This window comes from Paroedura picta, chromosome 1 (assembly GCF_049243985.1).
Source record: "Paroedura picta isolate Pp20150507F chromosome 1, Ppicta_v3.0, whole genome shotgun sequence".
In the NCBI taxonomy this organism is placed as follows: Eukaryota; Metazoa; Chordata; class Lepidosauria; order Squamata; family Gekkonidae; genus Paroedura; species Paroedura picta.
The window spans coordinates 12,118,820-12,137,431 of record NC_135369.1 but is presented as its reverse complement, the minus strand read 5'-3'; the positions used below and the strand labels follow the sequence as shown (position 1 = coordinate 12,137,431).

General features: G+C 57.2%; 2 protein-coding genes across 4 annotated transcripts in view; one reads left to right on the top strand and one right to left on the bottom strand.

Annotated features, from left to right (window-relative positions):
• Positions 1-5,877, top strand: part of ADAR (adenosine deaminase RNA specific) — a 55,071-nt gene extending 49,194 nt beyond the window's left edge. For all 3 annotated transcript variants that reach the window (XM_077321811.1, XM_077321820.1, XM_077321802.1), the window contains exon 15: positions 3,317-5,877. In XM_077321811.1, coding sequence (XP_077177926.1) covers positions 3,317-3,557 — 241 coding nt within the window. In that variant the 3' untranslated portion in view covers positions 3,558-5,877. The remainder of the gene's footprint in view (positions 1-3,316) is intronic.
• A 5,491-nt stretch (positions 5,878-11,368) lies between these two features.
• The window catches only part of CHRNB2 (cholinergic receptor nicotinic beta 2 subunit), a 74,181-nt gene continuing 66,937 nt past the window's right edge, over positions 11,369-18,612 (bottom strand). Inside the window, exon 6 of the mRNA XM_077321789.1 lies at positions 11,369-12,389. Within this exon, the coding sequence (XP_077177904.1) occupies positions 12,219-12,389 (171 nt within the window). The 3' untranslated portion in view covers positions 11,369-12,218. The remainder of the gene's footprint in view (positions 12,390-18,612) is intronic.

The window sequence follows — 18,612 nt, the reverse complement described above, 5'->3', positions numbered from 1 at the left end:
GTCCTTATGAGGGGAAGACCTCGGCCTCCCTGCCCTGTTGCTGGCCCTGCAGAGGGACTGGCTGGCCCCTGTGTGAGGCAGGGGGCTGGACTGGAGGGACCCTCCCTGGTCTGACCCAGCAGGGCTCTCCTGTGTCCTTCTGAGGGGAAGGCCTCGGCCTCCCTGCCCTGTGGCTGGCCCTGCAGAGGGACTGGCTGGCCCCTGGGTGAGGCAGGAGGCTGGCCTGGAGGGACCCTCCCTGGTCTGACCCAGCAGGGCTCTCCTGTGTCCTTATGAGGGGAAGGCCTCGGCCTCCCTGCCCTGTGGCTGGCCCTGTGAGGGACTGGCTGGCCCCTGTGTGAGGCAGGAGGCTGGACTGGAGGGACCCTCCCTGGCCTGACCCAGCAGGCCTCTCCTGTGTCCTTATGAGGGGAAGGCCTCGGCCTCCCTGCCCTGTGGCTGGCCCTGCAGGGGGACTGGCTGGCCCCTGGGTGAGGCTGGAGGCTGGACTGGAGGGACCCTCCCTGCTCTGACCCAGCAGGGCTCTCCTGTATCCTTATGAGGGGAAGGCCTCGGCCTCCCTGCCCTGTTGCTGGCCCTGCATAGGGACTGGCTGGCCCCTGGGTGAAGCAGGAGGCTGGACTGGAGGGACCCTCCCTGGTCTGACCCAGCAGGGCTCTTCTGTGTCCTTATGAGGGGAAGGCCTCGGCCTCCCTGCCCTGTTGCTGGCCCTGCAGAGGGACTGGCTGGCCCCTGTGTGAGGCAGGAGGCTGAACTGGAGGGACCCTCCCTGGTCTGACCCAGCAGGGCTCTCCTGTGTCCTTAGGAGGGGAAGGCCTCAGCCTCCCTGCCCTGTTGCTGGCCCTGCAGAGGGACTGGCTGGCCCCTGTGTGAGGCAGGAGGCTGGACTGGAGGGACCCTCCCTGGTCTGACCCAGCAGGGCTCTCCTGTGTCCTTATGAGGGGAAGGCCTCGGCCTCCTTGTCCTGTTGCTAGCCCTGCAGAGGGACTGGCTGGCCCCTGTGTGAGGCAGGAGGCTGGACTGGAGGGACCCTCCCTGGTCTGACCCAGCAGGGCTCTCCTGTGTCTTTATTAGGGGAAGGCCTCGGCCTCCCTGCCCTGTGGCTGGCCCTGCAGAGGGACTGGCTGGCCCCTGTGTGAGGCAGGGGGCTGGACTGGAGGGACCCTCCCTGGCTGACCCAGCAGGGCTCTCCTGTGTCCTTATGAGGGGAAGGCCTCGGCCTCCCTGCCCTGTGGCTGGCCCTGCAGGGGGACTGGCTGGCCCCTGGGTGAGGCTGGAGGCTGGACTGGAGGGACCCTCCCTGCTCTGACCCAGCAGGGCTCTCCTGTGTCCATGAGGGGAAGGCCTCGGCCTCCCTGCCCTGTGGCTGGCCCTGCAGGGGGACTGGCTGGCCCCTGGGTGAGGCTGGAGGCTGGACTGGAGGGACCCTCCCTGCTCTGACCCAGCAGGGCTCTCCTGTGTCCTTATGAGGGGAAGGCCTCGGCCTCCCTGCCCTGTTGCTGGCCCTGCATAGGGACTGGCTGGCCCCTGGGTGAAGCAGGAGGCTGGACTGGAGGGACCCTCCCTGGTCTGACCCAGCAGGGCTCTTCTGTGTCCTTATGAGGGGAAGGCCTCGGCCTCCCTGCCCTGTTGCTGGCCCTGCAGAGGGACTGGCTGGCCCCTGTGTGAGGCAGGAGGCTGAACTGGAGGGACCCTCCCTGGTCTGACCCAGCAGGGCTCTCCTGTGTCCTTAGGAGGGGAAGGCCTCAGCCTCCCTGCCCTGTTGCTGGCCCTGCAGAGGGACTGGCTGGCCCCTGTGTGAGGCAGGAGGCTGGACTGGAGGGACCCTCCCTGGTCTGACCCAGCAGGGCTCTCCTGATGAGGGGAAGGCCTCGGCCTCCCTGCCCTGTTGCTGGCCCTGCAGAGGGACTGGCTGGCCCCTGGGTGAGGCAGGAGGCTGGACTGGAGGGACCCTCCCTGGTCTGACCCAGCAGGGCTCTCCTGTGTCCTTATGAGGGGAAGGCCTCGGCCTCCCTGCCCTGTTGCTGGCCCTGCAGAGGGACTGGCTGGCCCCTTTGTGAGGCAGGAGGCTGGACTGGAGGGACCCTCCCTGGTCTGACCCAGCAGGGCTCTCCTGTGTCCTTACGAGGGGAAGGCCTCGGCCTCCCTGCCCTGTTGCTGGCCCTGCAGAGGGACTGGCTGGCCCCTTTGTGAGGCAGGAGGCTGGACTGGAGGGACCCTCCCTGGTCTGACCCAGCAGGGCTCTCCTGTGTCCTTACGAGGGGAAGTCCTCGGCCTCCCTGCCCTGTTGCTGGCCCTGCAGAGGGACTGGCTGGCCCCTGGGTGAGGCAGGAGGCTGGACTGGAGGGACCCTCCCTGGTCTGACCCAGCAGGGGTCTCCTGTGTCCTTATGAGGGGAAGGCCTCGGCCTCCCTGCCCTGTTGCTGGCCCTGCAGGGGGACTGGCTGGCCCCTGGGTGAGGCAGGAGGCTGGACTGGAGGGACCCTCCCTGGCCTGACCCAGCAGGGCTCTCCTGTGTCCTTATGAGGGGAAGGCCTCGGCCTCCCTGGCCTGACCCAGCAGGGCTCTCCTGTGTCCTTATGAGGGGAAGGCCTCGGCCTCCCTGCCCTGTTGCTGGCCCTGCAGAGGGACTGGCTGGCCCCTGGGTGAGGCAGGAGGCTGGACCGGATGGGCCCTCCCTGGTCTGACCCAGCAGGGCTCTCCTGTGTCCTTATGAGGGGAAGGCCTCGGCCTCCCTGCCCTGTTGCTGGCCCTGCAGGGGGACTGGCTGGCCCCTGGGTGAGGCAGGAGGCTGGACTGGAGGGACCCTCCCTGGCCTGACCCAGCAGGGCTCTCCTGTGTCCTTATGAGGGGAAGGCCTCGGCCTCCCTGGCCTGACCCAGCAGGGCTCTCCTGTGTCCTTATGAGGGGAAGGCCTCGGCCTCCCTGCCCTGTTGCTGGCCCTGCAGAGGGACTGGCTGGCCCCTGGGTGAGGCAGGAGGCTGGACCGGATGGGCCCTCCCTGGTCTGACCCAGCAGGGCTCTCCTGTGTCCTTATGAGGGGAAGGCCTCGGCCTCCCTGCCCTGTTGCTGGCCCTGCAGGGGGACTGGCTGGCCCCTGGGTGAGGCAGGAGGCTGGACTGGAGGGACCCTCCCTGGTCTGACCCAGCAGGGCTCTCCTGTGTCCTTATGAGGGGAAGGCCTTGGCCTCCCTGCCCTGTGGCTGGCCCTGCAGAGGGACTGGCTGGCCCCTGTGTGAGGCAGGAGGCTGGACTGGAGGGACCCTCCCTGGTCTGACCCAGCAGGGCTCTCCTGATGTTCTTCCCTCTCCCGGCAGGCCCAAGCTGGACGTCTCCCGGGTCTCCAAGCGGAACCTGTTCCTGCTGTTCCACGAGCTGTGTGCCAAGACGGGCCGCGAGGGGCTGCAGAAGCTGACGGTCTACTCGGAGGCCAAGGAGGCCGCGACCGCGTACCAGCGTGCCAAGCAGAGCTTCTTCTGGGCCGTGGAGGAGATGGGCTACGGGAGCTGGATCTGCAAGCCCCAGGAGGAGAAGGCCTTCAGCCTGGGCCCCGTCTAGAGAGCTGGGCGGGTTGGAGGAGAAGGAGGGGGGGGGGTGTCTTTTTTTTCCAGCTGGGGAAGGGAAAGGGATATTTTTTATTTTATTTCGTGGGATTTTTTTTTTTTTTAACAGAAGCAGGAATGTTACTTTTGGATTCCGGATTTTTCTGAGGCCTTCCTTCCAGTTAAGTTGGCAGCACGTTTTAAACTCCATGGGAAGGGGGATGGGGGGGGGGCTTTCCTTGCTCCCCTTAATCTCCCCCCCCCTTGGCGAACATTGAGAAGGTGCGTGTGCTCACCATAGAGAGAGAGATCCACCAGCATCCCCCCCCTCCCCGTTGTCTTGCATCCCTGCCCCCCCCATCCGGAGGCTGCCTCTCATTCCGCCTTCCCAGCTCTTGGCCTTCCAGGGGTGGGGGCCGAGGGGGTGGGTGTCCTGATTGGGGAATGTCCTTTAAGCTGTGAACGGGTTCCCCGCCTTCTGAGGCAAGCCCTGTTTCCTTTTCCTTTTCTGTGCCAGCCGCCCAGTCCTCGGAGCGCACGAAGGTTTTCTTTCATGGTGGCTCAAGTTGAGCCCCGTTGTGTCTTCTGCCTGGCCTACCTGTTGGATGGGGGTGGGGCAGGGTAACGCCCTGTCCAGTGGTCATGCACACCAGGCCAGTGGCTCACTCCTCCCTGACGTCGCCCCCAGAATCCCTTCTGCTCTCATGCCCAGCTGTTTCCCTTCACTTCCCAGAGTCGTCCTCCCTTCCCTTCCCCTCCCCGGAGCTCCAGGTGTGTACTGACAGGTCCTTGGCCTGTTTTTAGCTGAGAAACAAGAGCAGCCCCCCCCCCCTTTCCTAACTGCTTAATAGAAGAGTGCGCTGTCAAACTAGCCAGTATGGCACAAACCTTATGCACACTCTCCTTCCTCCCCGCCCACCCTCCAACCGCTCTCTGCGGCTGAGCCTCCATATCAAAACTCAGAAAAAGTATCCAGGAAGTTCCATGCTGAGGAGGAAGCTGGTTCTCTGGCCGTGCTGAATAGCCACGCAGCCAAAGGGGGCATGTTAGGAGAGCACCGAGATAGACGATGCACCACTTTGTGTCCTGGCTTCGGAACAGAACGGCACTGTTCAGTTGGCGGAAAGCCAGGAAAACCACTCCCTCTAGGGCAGGGTCGCCGAACGGTGGCTCTCCAGGTGTCCATGGTGCTGGCAGGGGCTCATGGGAATTGTAGTCCATGGACATCTGGAGAGCCACTAGTTGGCCATCCCTGCCCTAGGGAATGAGTGGTCGGCCAGCTTGCCACTGCACAGTTCCTCACTGGCTCAGAGCATTTAGGGAACGGGTGTGTGTTGGGAGGAGGACCTTGGTGGGCTGTCTCCTTTGCCCTCTAAGACAGGGGTGGCCAAACGGTGTGTCTTCCAATGTCTGAGGACTACAATTCCCATGAGCCTCTGCCAACTGGCAGAGGCTCATGGGAATTGTAGTCCTCGGACATCGGGAGAGCCACCGTTTGGCCTCTGGAGTTTCTCTTGACCTCTGGCCAGTTAGCGAAACAGCTCCGGGGTATCGTTGTCCACCCAAACACAAGCTGAGATGGTCTTCTTGGATCATACCACTCCCATATTGTGGGGGAGAGGGAAGGTGCTCGTGGCTGAAGTGGGGTTTTCCCTGGCGGCTAGAAAACATACCCGTCAGGAAGAAGGCGAGGGTACGGATACGGTAGAAGCTACTAGTTTTTTATCTTCAGGGAATTTTTTGCTTTGGGTACAGTCCTGTGACTCCCCCCTCCCTACCCACAAGCTGCTGAGTCTGGAACGGCAGGGCCCCTCCCTCGGAAAACCGGAAAAATTGACCACGGAGATGCAAAGTGAATCTTCGTTAAGGCTTCAGAGACACCTTTCCAGCCGCCCCAGGGTCATCGAAGTGGCAGCGCTCCAGGCCCCAAGCGGTTCCAAGTGGTCCGGGATCCGGGCCTTCTCTTATGCAAAACGCTTTTTCTACCACAAGGCAGCCTCTTTTCCTCCTTCGATTTTTCTCTTTCGTTTCTCCCCCCTTCCCCACCTCTTCCTTCCACATTCCCCCCCTCCCCATCAGCTGTCCCTTCTCCCACCCTGTTTGTCGGCTTCCCTGGTCACGTAGGTTCTGGGTCAGGAAACCAACCAGACAGAAATCGATTCATGGCGAACCTGTGCCCTCCTTCGCAGTCGCCGCCCCCGTTGTAATTCAGGTTTTCTTTTTCTGTTCTTTTTTTTTTTTAATGTCTGCTTTTAAGTGTCCCTCTAGATCTCGTCATTGGATGATTTGATGTCATCACATTCCGCCTGACATTAAAAACAAAATGTTTTTCTGTACCGGGTTGGCCCTGGCGTGCTTCTTGGCAGCGTCGGCGTTTTGTTCGTTCCCCCGGAAAGCCGTAAAAGCACTTTGGGCCCGATGCCACCCATCCCCCGTGCTTCCTCCTGGCCAGAGGAGCCTTCCCCAAATGCCAGAGGCCAACGGGGGACCTGGGCGAGCCAAGCTGAGGCTGCCTAATTGGAGCTACAACCTGGATGTGGTTCCCAGAGTCATTCCAATGTCTGCAGGGCAAGGGAATCCATTACGCTCATCCCTTGCTAGGGCTGGTTTCAGAGACACAAGAAGAGGAGACACAAGAGCCCTGCTGGGTCAGACCAGGGAGGGTCCCTCCAGTCCCGCCTCACCCAGGGGCCAGCCAGTCCCTCTGCAGGGCCAGCCACAGGGCAGGGAGGCCGAGGCCTTCCCCTCATAAGGACACAGGAGAGCCCTGCTGGGTCAGACCAGGGAGGGTCCCTCCAGTCCAGCCTCCTGCCTCACCCAGGGGCCAGCCAGTCCCTCTGCAGGGCCAGCAACAGGGCAGGGAGGCCGAGGCCTTCCCTCATAAGGACACAGGAGAGCCCTGCTGGGTCAGACCAGGGAGGGTCTCTCCAGTCCAGCCTCCTGCCTCACACAGGGGCCAGCCAGTCCCTCTACAGGGCCAGCAACAGGGCAGGGAGGCCGAGGCCTTCCCCTCATAAGGACACAGGAGAGCCCTGCTGGATCAGACCAGGGAGGGTCCCTCCAGTCCAGCCTCCTGCCTCACACAGGGGCCAGCCAGTCCCTCTACAGGGCCAGCAACAGGGCAGGGAGGCCGAGGCCTTCCCCTCATAAGGACACAGGAGAGCCCTGCTGGATCAGACCAGGGAGGGTCCCTCCAGTCCAGCCTCCTGCCTCACCCAGGGGCCAGCCAGTCCCTCTGCAGGGCCAGCAACAGGGCAGGGAGGCCGAGACCTAACCCTGTGTTGTACCACAATGCGAATCTGCCTTAGACTAAACCAGACTGTTGGTCTATCAAATTCATGACTGTCAATTCCAATTGGCAGCGCCTCTCTAGGGCCGGGGTAGTCAAACTGTGGCCCTCCAGATGTCCATGGACTACCATTCCCATGAGCCCCTGCTGGCAGGGGCTCATGGGAATTGTAGTCCATGGACCATCCGGAGGGCCGCAGTTTGACTGCCCATGCTCTAGGGTTTCCCATCACCTGCCGCCTTGACCTTTTCTTATCTGGAGCTGTTGAGGATTGAACCAGGGACCTCCTACCTGCCAAGTAGAGGCTCCCCCACTGAGCCATTGCTCCTTCCCAGGGGGGGGAGGTACCTGTTCAAGGTTGCTTTGGTGCAGTACTGGCTTTCTCCCACAAGGGGGCGGGTTTCTCACAAACAGGTGAGAATTGTGGGGGGGGGGTTGCTGATAGAAACGCCTCACAGGGCCTTTGGGGAATACAGATAAATTCATGAAAAGCACAAAGCCCAGTAAGGCAGCAGGGGGTGGCGTGGCTTCTCAAAATCATCCCCCCCAAACCCTAATATTTCCATTCATGAAATCAGAACGAGTTGGATGGGATCTCCGGGGTCATCTAGTCTAACCCTCTGGACAATGCAGGAAATTCCCAACTACTTGCCCACCCACAGATACCCCAATTCCATGTCCAGATGATACCCCCCCCTTGAAAAAAAAGTAGAATCCCTGGTCTGATCTGGAGGAAATTCACCTCCTGACCCCAAAGTGGTCATTGACATTTCCCTGGGCATGCAAGAAAGGGCCGTAGGGGCGAAGCTCAGGCCCAGTCCCTGCTGCCCACCAGAACAGGGGCTGAAAAAGATGACCAAAATGTTTAAGGGGATGGGACAACAACCCTATGAAGAAAGTTTAAAGAGGTTATGGCTCTTTAGCATGAAGGAATAGTGGATGAAGGGTGATAAAAAAACAGAACCTTTCTCTACACTACAAGAACTGGTGGGCATTCACTGAAATTAATGGCTGGAATGACCATTTGCCTGATCCAGGAAGGTTTCTTGTGTGTGGGGCAGGGATGCTCTGTCTTGGGACTTGGGGGGCAACAGTGGGGGGGGTGCTTCTGGAGTTCTGACCCTTCTGATGGCCCCTGGGGTCTGGCTACAGTGTGACACAGTGTTGGACTGGAGGGATCTCTGGCTTGATTCAACAGGGGTTCTCGTATGACCTTAAGTGTGGGGCTGGGATGCTCTGTATTTCCTGGTGCTTGAAAGGGGGGGGGGCAAGAGTGGGAGCGTTCTGGAGCTGCTGGTAGACCTCTTGATGGGACCTGGGTTTGGGCCACTGTAGGACACAGAGTTTTGGGCTGGATGGGCCACTAGCCTGATTCCACGGGCTCATGGGAATTGTAGTCCACGGACATCTGGAGAGCCAGGGTTTGGTGACCCCCCTCCAATAGGAACTGAATATCTATATTGTCTGTTGGAGAGGGGGGCCTCATAGTTTTATAATTTGGCCCCTGTCATTCTTTAAGCTCACTAAGGCCGTTCCTGGGGCCAGTTCAAACCGTTTTGTGGCCTCCGTCTCCTCTTGGGTCTGCCGTGCTGTCCATCGGGTTTGGGAAATACAAAAACTGTGTATGGAATAGACTGTAACTGGTCAATCTCAGTTCTCTCAGAGCTCTCTCAGCCCCAAAACTGGTGTGTGTGTGTGTAGCCTCCTTCAATTTTTTTTTGAGGAGATTGGAGGAGCCTCTGTCAGGAGGGTGTGATTTTCAAGTCCCCGAGAGGGTTGGGGGCTGGACTGGATGGCCCTTAGATGTCTCTTCCAGCTCTGTTTTTTCTGGTCACGCAAACTTAACTTGGAAACAATTTACCTTCTTGCTCAGCTTTCGTATTGCTCAGAATTTACCTTTAGCCAGTTTGGTGGAGTGGTTAGGAGTGCGGACTTCTAATCTGGCATGCCGGGTTCAATTCTGCGCTCCCCCACATGCAACCAGCTGGGTGACCTTGGGCTCGCCACGGCACTGATAAAGCTGTTCTGACCGAGCAGTAATATCAGGGCTCTCTCAGCCTCACCCACCCCACAGGGTGTCTGTTGTGGGGAGAGGAAAGGGAAGGCGACTGTAAGCCGCTTTGAGCCTCCTTCGGGTAGAGAAAAGCGGCATATAAGAACCACCTCTTCTTCTTCTTCAGTAATCTCAGGGCTCTCCCAGCCTCCCCTCCCTCACAGGGTGTCTGTTGTGGGGAGAGGAATGGGAAGGCGATTGTAAGCCGCTTTGAGCCTCCTTAGGGTAGGGAAAAGCGGCATATAAGAACCAACTCTTCTTCTTCTTCTTGCTCAGTTTTCGTATTTAGTGCTGACAATTTAGACTCTCTGCATTGTTTGGTAGCGATGCAGCTGACAGCAGGACAAACACAGACCCCAATGCAGCTCACTGTCAGTTGGAAGCAAGCCAGACTGCCGCTTGGCAGGGGAACTGGTCCCATAAGTGCCCCCTATGACAACGGAGCTGCGTGTGGGGTCCCTGGGCTCCTGAAGCCTGTCGGAGCACGTTGGCCTGTGGAGCTGAAGTGGAAAGCCACCCATTGGCTTAGGGAACCCGGCCAGCCATCTGCTGCGGCCTTTCAGAAGGGCCAGAAACCTGCCACCTTTCCAGGGAAGGGGAGAGCCAAACTGGGTGTTCCCAGGCAGCTTGGCCGTGGCTTGACACGTTTAGGGGTCACTGACGGCTTCAGCTGGAAGGAAGTGAGAGGGGAATGAAGTTTGGAGTGCAAAGCAGGGGGGAGAAGTTTACTAGAGTTCAGAGGCAGGAGTTTATGCCAGGAGGAATGAGAATCTTAGAGCTGGGAGGACCCTCCAGGGTCATCTAGTCCAGCCCCCTGCAGAATGCAGGAAATTCACAACTACCTGCTCACCCACAGTGATCCCAATTCCATGCCCAGAGAATGCCACCCCCCCCAAAAAAAAAAAACAACAACAACAGAATCCCTGGCCAGTCTGGCCTGGAGTAAATTCACCCCTTGACCCCAAAGTGGCGATCGGCATTTCCCTGGGCATGCAAGGAAGGGCCACAAGAGCCAAGCATGGACGCAGACCCTTCTGCCCAGCCACCCACAATCTGCCTGAGTTCACAGAATCAGCATTTCTGTCAGATGGCTCTCCAGCCTCTACTTTAAAACTTCCAAGAAAGGAGAACCCACCACCTCCCGAGGAAGCCTGTTCCACTGAGAAACTGTCAGGAACTTCTTCCGGATGTTTAGATGATATTTCTTTTGAATTAATTTCACGCCATTGATTCTGGTCTGTCCCTCCAGGGCAAGAGAGAAGAATTCTGCTCCATCCTCCATATGGCAGCCTTTTAAATACTTGAAGATGGTTATCAGATACCCTCTCAGTCGTCTCCTCTCCAGGCTAAACAGACCAAGCTCCCCCAACCTTTCCTCATACATCTTGGTCTCCAAACCCCTCCCCAACTTTGTTGCCCTCCTCTGGATGTGCTCCAGATAAACACGGCTACCTATGTTGATCTAGATCTGGTGGGAGCTTCTTTTCACAAATCCTTTCCATAGCCTTCTACCAAGCCCCAGGACTTGGCTTGGGATATCTTACCCCAGAGGTCCCCAACATGGTGCTCCCAGGCTCCATGGGCCCTGCTGCCCCCTTTCCTTGTTCCCTCCAAGAGTTTTTAGAAAGTGTGAGGGGCCAGGTGGGCTTCTGCCCAGCACAATGTCTGAGTACCTGCTGGAGATCTGTAAAAACATTCCATTGGCAGCAGCTGCCACCGCGGCACAGTGTGTGACTGCAGGTAAGCCGCGGCAGCCATTTTGTGGTGGCCATTTTGTAGCGGTGCTCACCGGCCAAAGGTGGTCACAGGCTGGAAAAGGTTGGGGTCTCCTGTCTTACACTCTCAACCCCTCTCCGCCTGCCCCCCTCCCGCAACTAGAGAGGAGAGAGCTGTTGTTTTGTACCCCACTTTTCACTCCCTGAAGGAGTCTCAAAGCAGCTTACAATTGCCTTCCCTTCCTCCCCACAACAGACACCCGGGGAGGTAAGTGGGGCTGAGAGCTCTGGGAGAACTGGGAATGGTCATGGGTCATTCAGCAGGCCTCACGTGTCTCAAAGAGCTTATGATCGCCTTCTCTTCCTCTCCCCACAACAAACACCTTGTGAGGCAGGTGAGGCTGCGAGAGCTCTGGGAGAACTGGGACTGGCCCAAGGTTGCACAGTTGTCTGCATGGGGAGGAATGGGGGAGTCAAAACCGGTTCTCCAAATCCCGACACCAAGCTGGCACTCAAGTCCACCTGCTTACCTCACTTCTGCACTTTTCAGGCATTTCCTCACAAAACTGAGGACTAGAAACCCAAATTGAAAGCTGTAAAAGCCAAGGCCTTTGGCACAAAGAGCTGTAGCTATGCATTGACGCCCCATTCTGAGCCACGCTAACACCACAAAATCAATGTCCACCCACGGGGCGTCCGAATACCCCACCACAGTAGGCCAGGTCCCCTCTCCCGCCCGAAATGACCACCACGTTCCTTCTATGTGACCTATTTTATTGGTTTAACCGTGACAGCGTCGGCTGCAGGGAGAGGGGGGCGCAGTCAACGGCTAGGTGGTGATAATCCTTTGGTCTCTCTGGTGGTCGTCTGGTGGAGAAATCCTCTGTTCTGGGGAGGCCGGAGGGCTCTTCTCTCGTCCCCCGAGAGCCGCGCACTCCGGTAAGGGTGATCTGGTCAAGGAAACGGAAGAAACTAGAGGGATGGGGTGGGAAGGACGGGATGGAGCAGACGGGGGTCTCTTCCCCCATTCCCTACTTTGCCATTTCCTGATGATGTCGTGGGAAACGAGGGGAGCCCTCTGGACTCTCCCCCTGGGGGGGGGGCTGCTCAACGCCCCTTTGGTGAAGCCGCCGTAAGAACAGGACTGGCGCTGTTTCGACTGGGGCAGAGGCCTGCCCTACGCAGCCCGGTGGCTGTTTCTCAAAACAGGTAGGGCGTTTCCTTTTAAATCCCTGAGTTTGGGTGCTGGTACCCCATAATTGGCACACGCCAGGGCTCAGAGGGAAGCAGGGGGGCTACAATCCTCTTTCGAAACGCCCCGTCCATCCCATGGCAGCCAGACTGTTCAGCCTTGCTCGAATGCACCGCAAGAGCCGTCTGGAAATGCAGAGGTGTCCCCGTGGCCGTCCGCCAGGAACTTGATGCACCCCTGCAGCTGTTCAGGCCCCGTCTTCCTTAGTGGGGTCCGTCTCCCCCAAACAGGCTTCGTTCCTGGTACAAAAGCAACTTCCAGAGGGAGGGCTGTCCCATGGTCCCTTCCCGACAGTCCCTGGAAAGGTCCACCGGGGTGTCTCTTCTCCGCTGAGGGGCGCTAAGAGAAGAGAGGGGGCGGCCCTCCTGCTATTTGGAGCCGGGGACGGGGTGGTTCAGCTGCATCAGCGAGTTGGAAGCATAGTTCTGGAAGAGCGGCTGCAGGAACATGCCGATGGTGCCGAAGACGCAGACGAAGACGAAGATCCACAGGAATAGGCGATCGATCACCATGGCGACGTACTTCCAGTCCTCGCTCACCTGGGCAAGGGGAGAAGAAGAGAAGAGACTGTTGGCGGAGCCTAAATAGGCGAGAGAGCGGAGCACCGAACAGCTTTTAAAAGAAGGAAATAATTTAATTATGAAGAGAAGTAACTCCGTGTAGAAAGGAGAGGGAGAGGAGAGCTAACTGTCTGTCTAACTGTTGTTTCTGCTCCAGAGGCAAGCAAGGAGGAAGTGTGCTCAAAGGGGCAGGAAGTCTCCCATTGAGCCAATTAGGACGCTGGAGGAGATAATTAGAAAAGTAGCAGGAAGTTTCCTGATTGAACTATGCTAAATACACTTGCCCTCCACTGTCCCCTGCAGGATACTCCCTGTATTCTGTTCAATTATGCACACTCCAGGTCATGTATTTTCCAGCAGGGTCAACCCTGGTCAGCTCAGCTGCCTCCATGTAGCTCTGCTTGCCCCTCCGCTGAGCCATCCTCTTTTGGCAGAGCGGAGGCGACAGGATGGCTGCCTTTAAGTCTTTGAAAGGTTGTCACTTAGAAGAGGGCAGGGAGTGGTTCCAGGGGAGAGGACCCACAGTAATGGCTTTAAGCTACATGTAGAATTCTCCTGGCTAGAGATTTGGGGAGGGGGATTCAAAGTCAGAGTGGTTCAGCAGTGGAATGGGCTGCCTAAGGAGGTGGTGAGCTCCCCCTCACTCCTCCTCAAGCAGCGGGTGGACAGATACGGATCCTGGATCCTTGAGGCTGATCCTGCATTGGACAGAGGGTGGGACTAGATGGCCTGTAGGTTCCCTTCCAACGCTATGACTCTGTGATGAACATGTGTCCATTTTAGGCTGGTTGTCTAGAGATGCCACGGACCCTCCCCTTTAGATATGCCCTTTAGACTAAAGTTTAGAGTCCCAGGGGTGGCTCTCCAGATGTCCATGAACTACAATTCCCATGAGCCCCTGCCAGCACATGCAAATCTTGGGGTTGACTTATTTCAGTTCATTCATACCCTGCCTTTCTTCCCAACAGGAAGCCAAACTGGCTTTCATCGTTCTCCACCCTGTGAGGTAGTCCAGGGCAAGAATGTATGAGTGTCCAGAGGTCACCCAGGGAATTTTAATGGGGCTAGTGGGGATTTGAACTCAGATCTTCCAACACCTGGTCTGGCCCTCCTCCCACTGCATTGTGCCGGCTCAGTCACTCTCTGGGTCCAGTTTCCAACCTGCTGCTTTTGCACTGGTGATGCATCCAAGCTGATCTTCTCTCACCGGGGCTAGAAACTTGGGTTTTCTTCTCAAATGAAAGCTAACTGAAGTGGTCAAGAGCGGTGCCTTCTAATCTGGTGAGCTGGGTTTGATTCTCCGCTCCTCCACATGCAGCTGGCTGGGTGATCTTGGCCTAGTCACAGCCCTGATAGTACTGTTCTCACAGAGCAGCTCTGTCAGAGTTATAGAATCATAGAATCATAGAGTTGGAAGGGGCCATACAGGCCATCTAGTCCAACCCCCTGCTCAACGCAGGATTAGCCCTAATCATCCTAAAGCATCCAAGAAAAGTGTGTATCCAACCTTTGCTTGAAGACTGCCAGTGAGGGGGAGCTCACCACCTCCTTAGGCAGCCTATTCCACTGCTGAACTACTCTGACTGTGAAATTTTTTTTCCTGATATCTAGCCTATATCGTTGTACTTGTAGTTTAAACCCATTACTGCGCGTCCTCTCCTCTGCAGCCAACAGAAACAGCATCCTGCCCTCCTCCAAGTTTCAAATACTTAAAGAGGGCTATCATGTCCCCTCTCAACCTCCTTTTCTCCAGGCTGAACATTCCCAAGTCCCTCAACCTATCTTCATAGGGCTTGGTCCCTTGGCCCCAGATCATCCTTGTCGCTCTCCTCTGTACCCTTTCAATTTTATCTACGTCCTTCTTGAAGGGAGTCCTCCAGAACTGCACACAGTTCTCCAGGTGTGGTCTGACCAGTGCCGTATACAATGGGACTGTGACATCTTATCACAGACCCACCTTCCTCACAGGGTGTCTGTAGTGGGGAGAGGAAAGGGAAGGGGATTGGAAGCCGCGTGGAGATTCCTTCAGGTAGAGAAAAGCAGCGTATAAGAACCAACTCTTCTTATTCTTCTCCAGTAATCTCAGGGCTCTCTCAGCCTCTCCTCCCTCACAGGGTGTCTGTTGTGGGGAGAGGAAAGGGAAGGCGACTGTAAGCCGCTTTGAGACTCATTTGGGTAGAGAAAAGCGGCATATAAGAACCAACTCTTCTTCTTCAGTAATCTCAGGGCTCTCTCAGCCTCACCCACCTCACAGGGTGTCTGTTGTGGGGAGAGGAAAGGGAAGGCGACTGTAAGCCGCTTTGAGACTCATTTGGGTAGAGAAAAGCGGCATATAAGAACCAACTCTTCTTCTTTTTCAGTAATCTCAGGGCTCTCTCAGCCCCCCCTCCCTCACAGGGTGTCTGTTGTGGGGAGAGGAAAGGGAAGGCGACTGTAAGCCGCTTTGAGACTCATTTGGGTAGAGAAAAGCGGCATATAAGAACCAACTCTTCTTCTTTTTCAGTAATCTCAGGGCTCTCTCAGCCCCCCCTCCCTCACAGGGTGTCTGTTGTGGGGAGAGGAAAGGGAAGGAGACTGTAAGCCGCTTTGAGACTCATTTGGGTAGAGAAAAGCGGCATATAAGAACCAACTCTTCTTCTTTTTCAGTAATCTCAGGGCTCTCTCAGCCCCCCCTCCCTCACAGGGTGTCTGTTGTGGGGAGAGGAAAGGGAAGGAGACTGTAAGCCGCTTTGAGACTCATTTGGGTAGAGAAAAGCGGCATATAAGAACCAACTCTTCTTCTTCTTCAGTAATCTCAGGGCTCTCTCAGCCCCCCCTCCCTCACAGGGTGTCTGTTGTGGGGAGAGGAAAGGGAAGGAGACTGTAAGCCGCTTTGAGACTCATTTGGGTAGAGAAAAGCGGCATATAAGAACCAACTCTTCTTCTTCTTCAGTAATCTCAGGGCTCTCTCAGCCTCCCCTCCCTCACAGGGTGTCTGTTGTGGGGAGAGGAAAGGGAAGGCGACTGTAAGCCACTTCGAGACTCCTTTGGGTAGAGAAAAGCGGCATATAAGAACCAACTCTTCTTCTTTTTCAGTAATCTCAAGGCTCTCTCAGCCCCCCCTCCCTCTCAGGGTGTCTGTTATGGGGAGAGGAAAGGGAAGGCGACAGTGAGCCGCTTTGAGCCTCCTTCGGGCCACGAAAAGCAGGGGACAGAAAACCAACTCTTCTTTCTTCATCTGGAAAAATCCAAAACTAGATCCTACCCTCTCTGTGACCTCTGCTTATCTGACTAAGAAAATGGATCTCCTGCCCACCCCACCCACCCACCCCGCTATGACTGCAGAATCCACATGAGAGTTGTCTGGTCCCCCTCATGGCCATTGGCAGAGCCTGGGGTTGCCAGATCCGGGTCAGGAAACTCCTGCAGATTTGGCAGTGGAGCTTGGGAAAAGCAGGGGCCTCAGCAAGGTCCAAAGCCAGAGACTCCACCCTCCCAAGCAGTCACTTTCATCCAGAGGAACCGATCCTTGCAGCCTGGAGACGAGCTGTCATTCTGGGGATGCCCAGATCCCGCCTGGAGGTTGGCATCCCTAACTCGCACACCCCCTTCCTCCACAGGGACTGCCTGCTGAACAGGACTCCCCGACACACGCACAAGCTCCCTCTTGCTCTCGGCCCCACAGCTGCGCACAGCTCGGCTGGGCCGACATGTGCAATCTCAGAGGTCTGCCTGAGGCATCCCTCTCAGCCAACCACTTGCTTTCCTGGTTCCTATGGCGACCGCTTGAAACTTGGTACCCGTTTTATCCCAGCATCCACAGAACAAGCACCACGGAGGAGGGGTGGGGGGAACTGGCAAGGCCTGCAGGGTTACGGCAGGGGTAGTCAAACTGCGGCCCTCCAGACATCCGTGGACTACAATTCCCATGAGCCCCTGCCAGCGAATGCTGGCAGGGGCTCATGGGAATTGTAGTCCACGGGCATCTGGAGGGCCGCAGTTTGTCTACCCCTGGGTTTACGGGGTGATTTGCGTTGCTGGATGGAGGGAATGGAAGCTGACTGAGAGCCGGGTGTCAAATTACAGGGAAGGAAGGGAGTATTGGACAGCGAATGCTGGCAGGGGCTCATGGGAATTGTAGTCCACGGGCATCTGGAGGGCCGCAGTTTGTCTACCCCTGGGTTTACGGGGTGATTTGCGTTGCTGGATGGAGGGAATGGAAGCTGACTGAGAGCCGGGTGTCAAATTACAGGGCAGGAAGGGAGTATTGGACAGCGAATGCTGGCAGGGGCTCATGGGAATTGTAGTCCACGGGCATCTGGAGGGCCGCAGTTTGTCTACCCCTGGGTTTACGGGGTGATTTGCGTTGCTGGATGGAGGGAATGGAAGCTGAATGAGCCGGGTGTCAAATTACAGGGAAGGAAGGGAGTATTGGACAGCGAATGCTGGCAGGGGCTCATGGGAATTGTAGTCCACGGGCATCTGGAGGGCCGTAGTTTGACTACCCCTGGGTTACGGGGTGATTTGCGTTGCTGGATGGAGGGAATGGAAGCTGACTGAGAGCCGGGTGTCAAATTACAGGGAAGGAAGGGAGTATTGGACAGCGAATGCTGGCAGGGGCTCATGGGAATTGTAGTCCACGGGCATCTGGAGGGCCGCAGTTTGTCTACCCCTGGGTTTACGGGGTGATTTGCGTTGCTGGATGGAGGGAATGGAAGCTGACTGAGAGCCGGGTGTCAAATTACAGGGAAGGAAGGGAGTATTGGACAGCGAATGCTGGCAGGGGCTCATGGGAATTGTAGTCCACGGGCATCTGGAGGGCCGCAGTTTGTCTACCCCTGGGTTTACGGGGTGATTTGCGTTGCTGGATGGAGGGAATGGAAGCTGACTGAGAGCCGGGTGTCAAATTACAGGGAAGGAAGGGAGTATTGGACAGCGAATGCTGGCAGGGGCTCATGGGAATTGTAGTCCACGGGCATCTGGAGGGCCGTAGTTTGACTACCCCTGGGTTTACGGGGTGATTTGCGTTGCTGGATGGAGGGAATGGAAGCTGACTGAGAGCCGGGTGTCAAATTACAGGGAAGGAAGGGAGTATTGGACAGCGAATGCTGGCAGGGGCTCATGGGAATTGTAGTCCACGGGCATCTGGAGGGCCGCAGTTTGTCTACCCCTGGGTTTACGGGGTGATTTGCGTTGCTGGATGGAGGGAATGGAAGCTGACTGAGAGCCGGGTGTCAAATTACAGGGAAGGAAGGGAGTATTGGACAGCGAATGCTGGCAGGGGCTCATGGGAATTGTAGTCCACGGGCATCTGGAGGGCCGCAGTTTGACTACCCCTGGGTTACGGGGTGATTTGCGTTGCTGGATGGAGGGAATGGAAGCTGACTGAGAGCCGGGTGTCAAATTACAGGGAAGGAAGGGAGTATTGGACAGCGAATGCTGGCAGGGGCTCATGGGAATTGTAGTCCACGGGCATCTGGAGGGCCGTAGTTTGACTACCCCTGGGTTACGGGGTGATTTGCGTTGCTGGATGGAGGGAATGGAAGCTGACTGAGAGCCGGGTGTCAAATTACAGGGAAGGAAGGGAGTATTGGACAGCGAATGCTGGCAGGGGCTCATGGGAATTGTAGTCCACGGGCACCTGGAGGGCCGCAGTTTGTCTACCCCTGGGTTTACGGGGTGATTTGCGTTGCTGGATGGAGGGAATGGAAGCTGACTGAGAGCCGGGTGTCAAATTACAGGGAAGGAAGGGAGTATTGGACAGCGAATGCTGGCAGGGGCTCATGGGAATTGTAGTCCAGGGGCACCTGGAGGGCCGCAGTTTGTCTACCCCTGGGTTTACGGGGTGATTTGCGTTGCTGGATGGAGGGAATGGAAGCTGACTGAGAGCCGGGTGTCAAATTACAGGGAAGGAAGGGAGTATTGGACAGCGAATGCTGGCAGGGGCTCATGGGAATTGTAGTCCAGGGGCACCTGGAGGGCCGCAGTTTGTCTACCCCTGGGTTTACGGGGTGATTTGCGTTGCTGGATGGAGGGAATGGAAGCTGACTGAGAGCCGGGTGTCAAATTACAGGGAAGGAAGGGAGTATTGGACAGCGAATGCTAGCAGGGGCTCATGGGAATTGTAGTCCACGGGCATCCGGAGGGCCGCAGTTTGACTACCCCTGGGTTACGGGGTGATTTGCGTTGCTGGATGGAGGGAATGGAAGCTGACTGAGAGCCG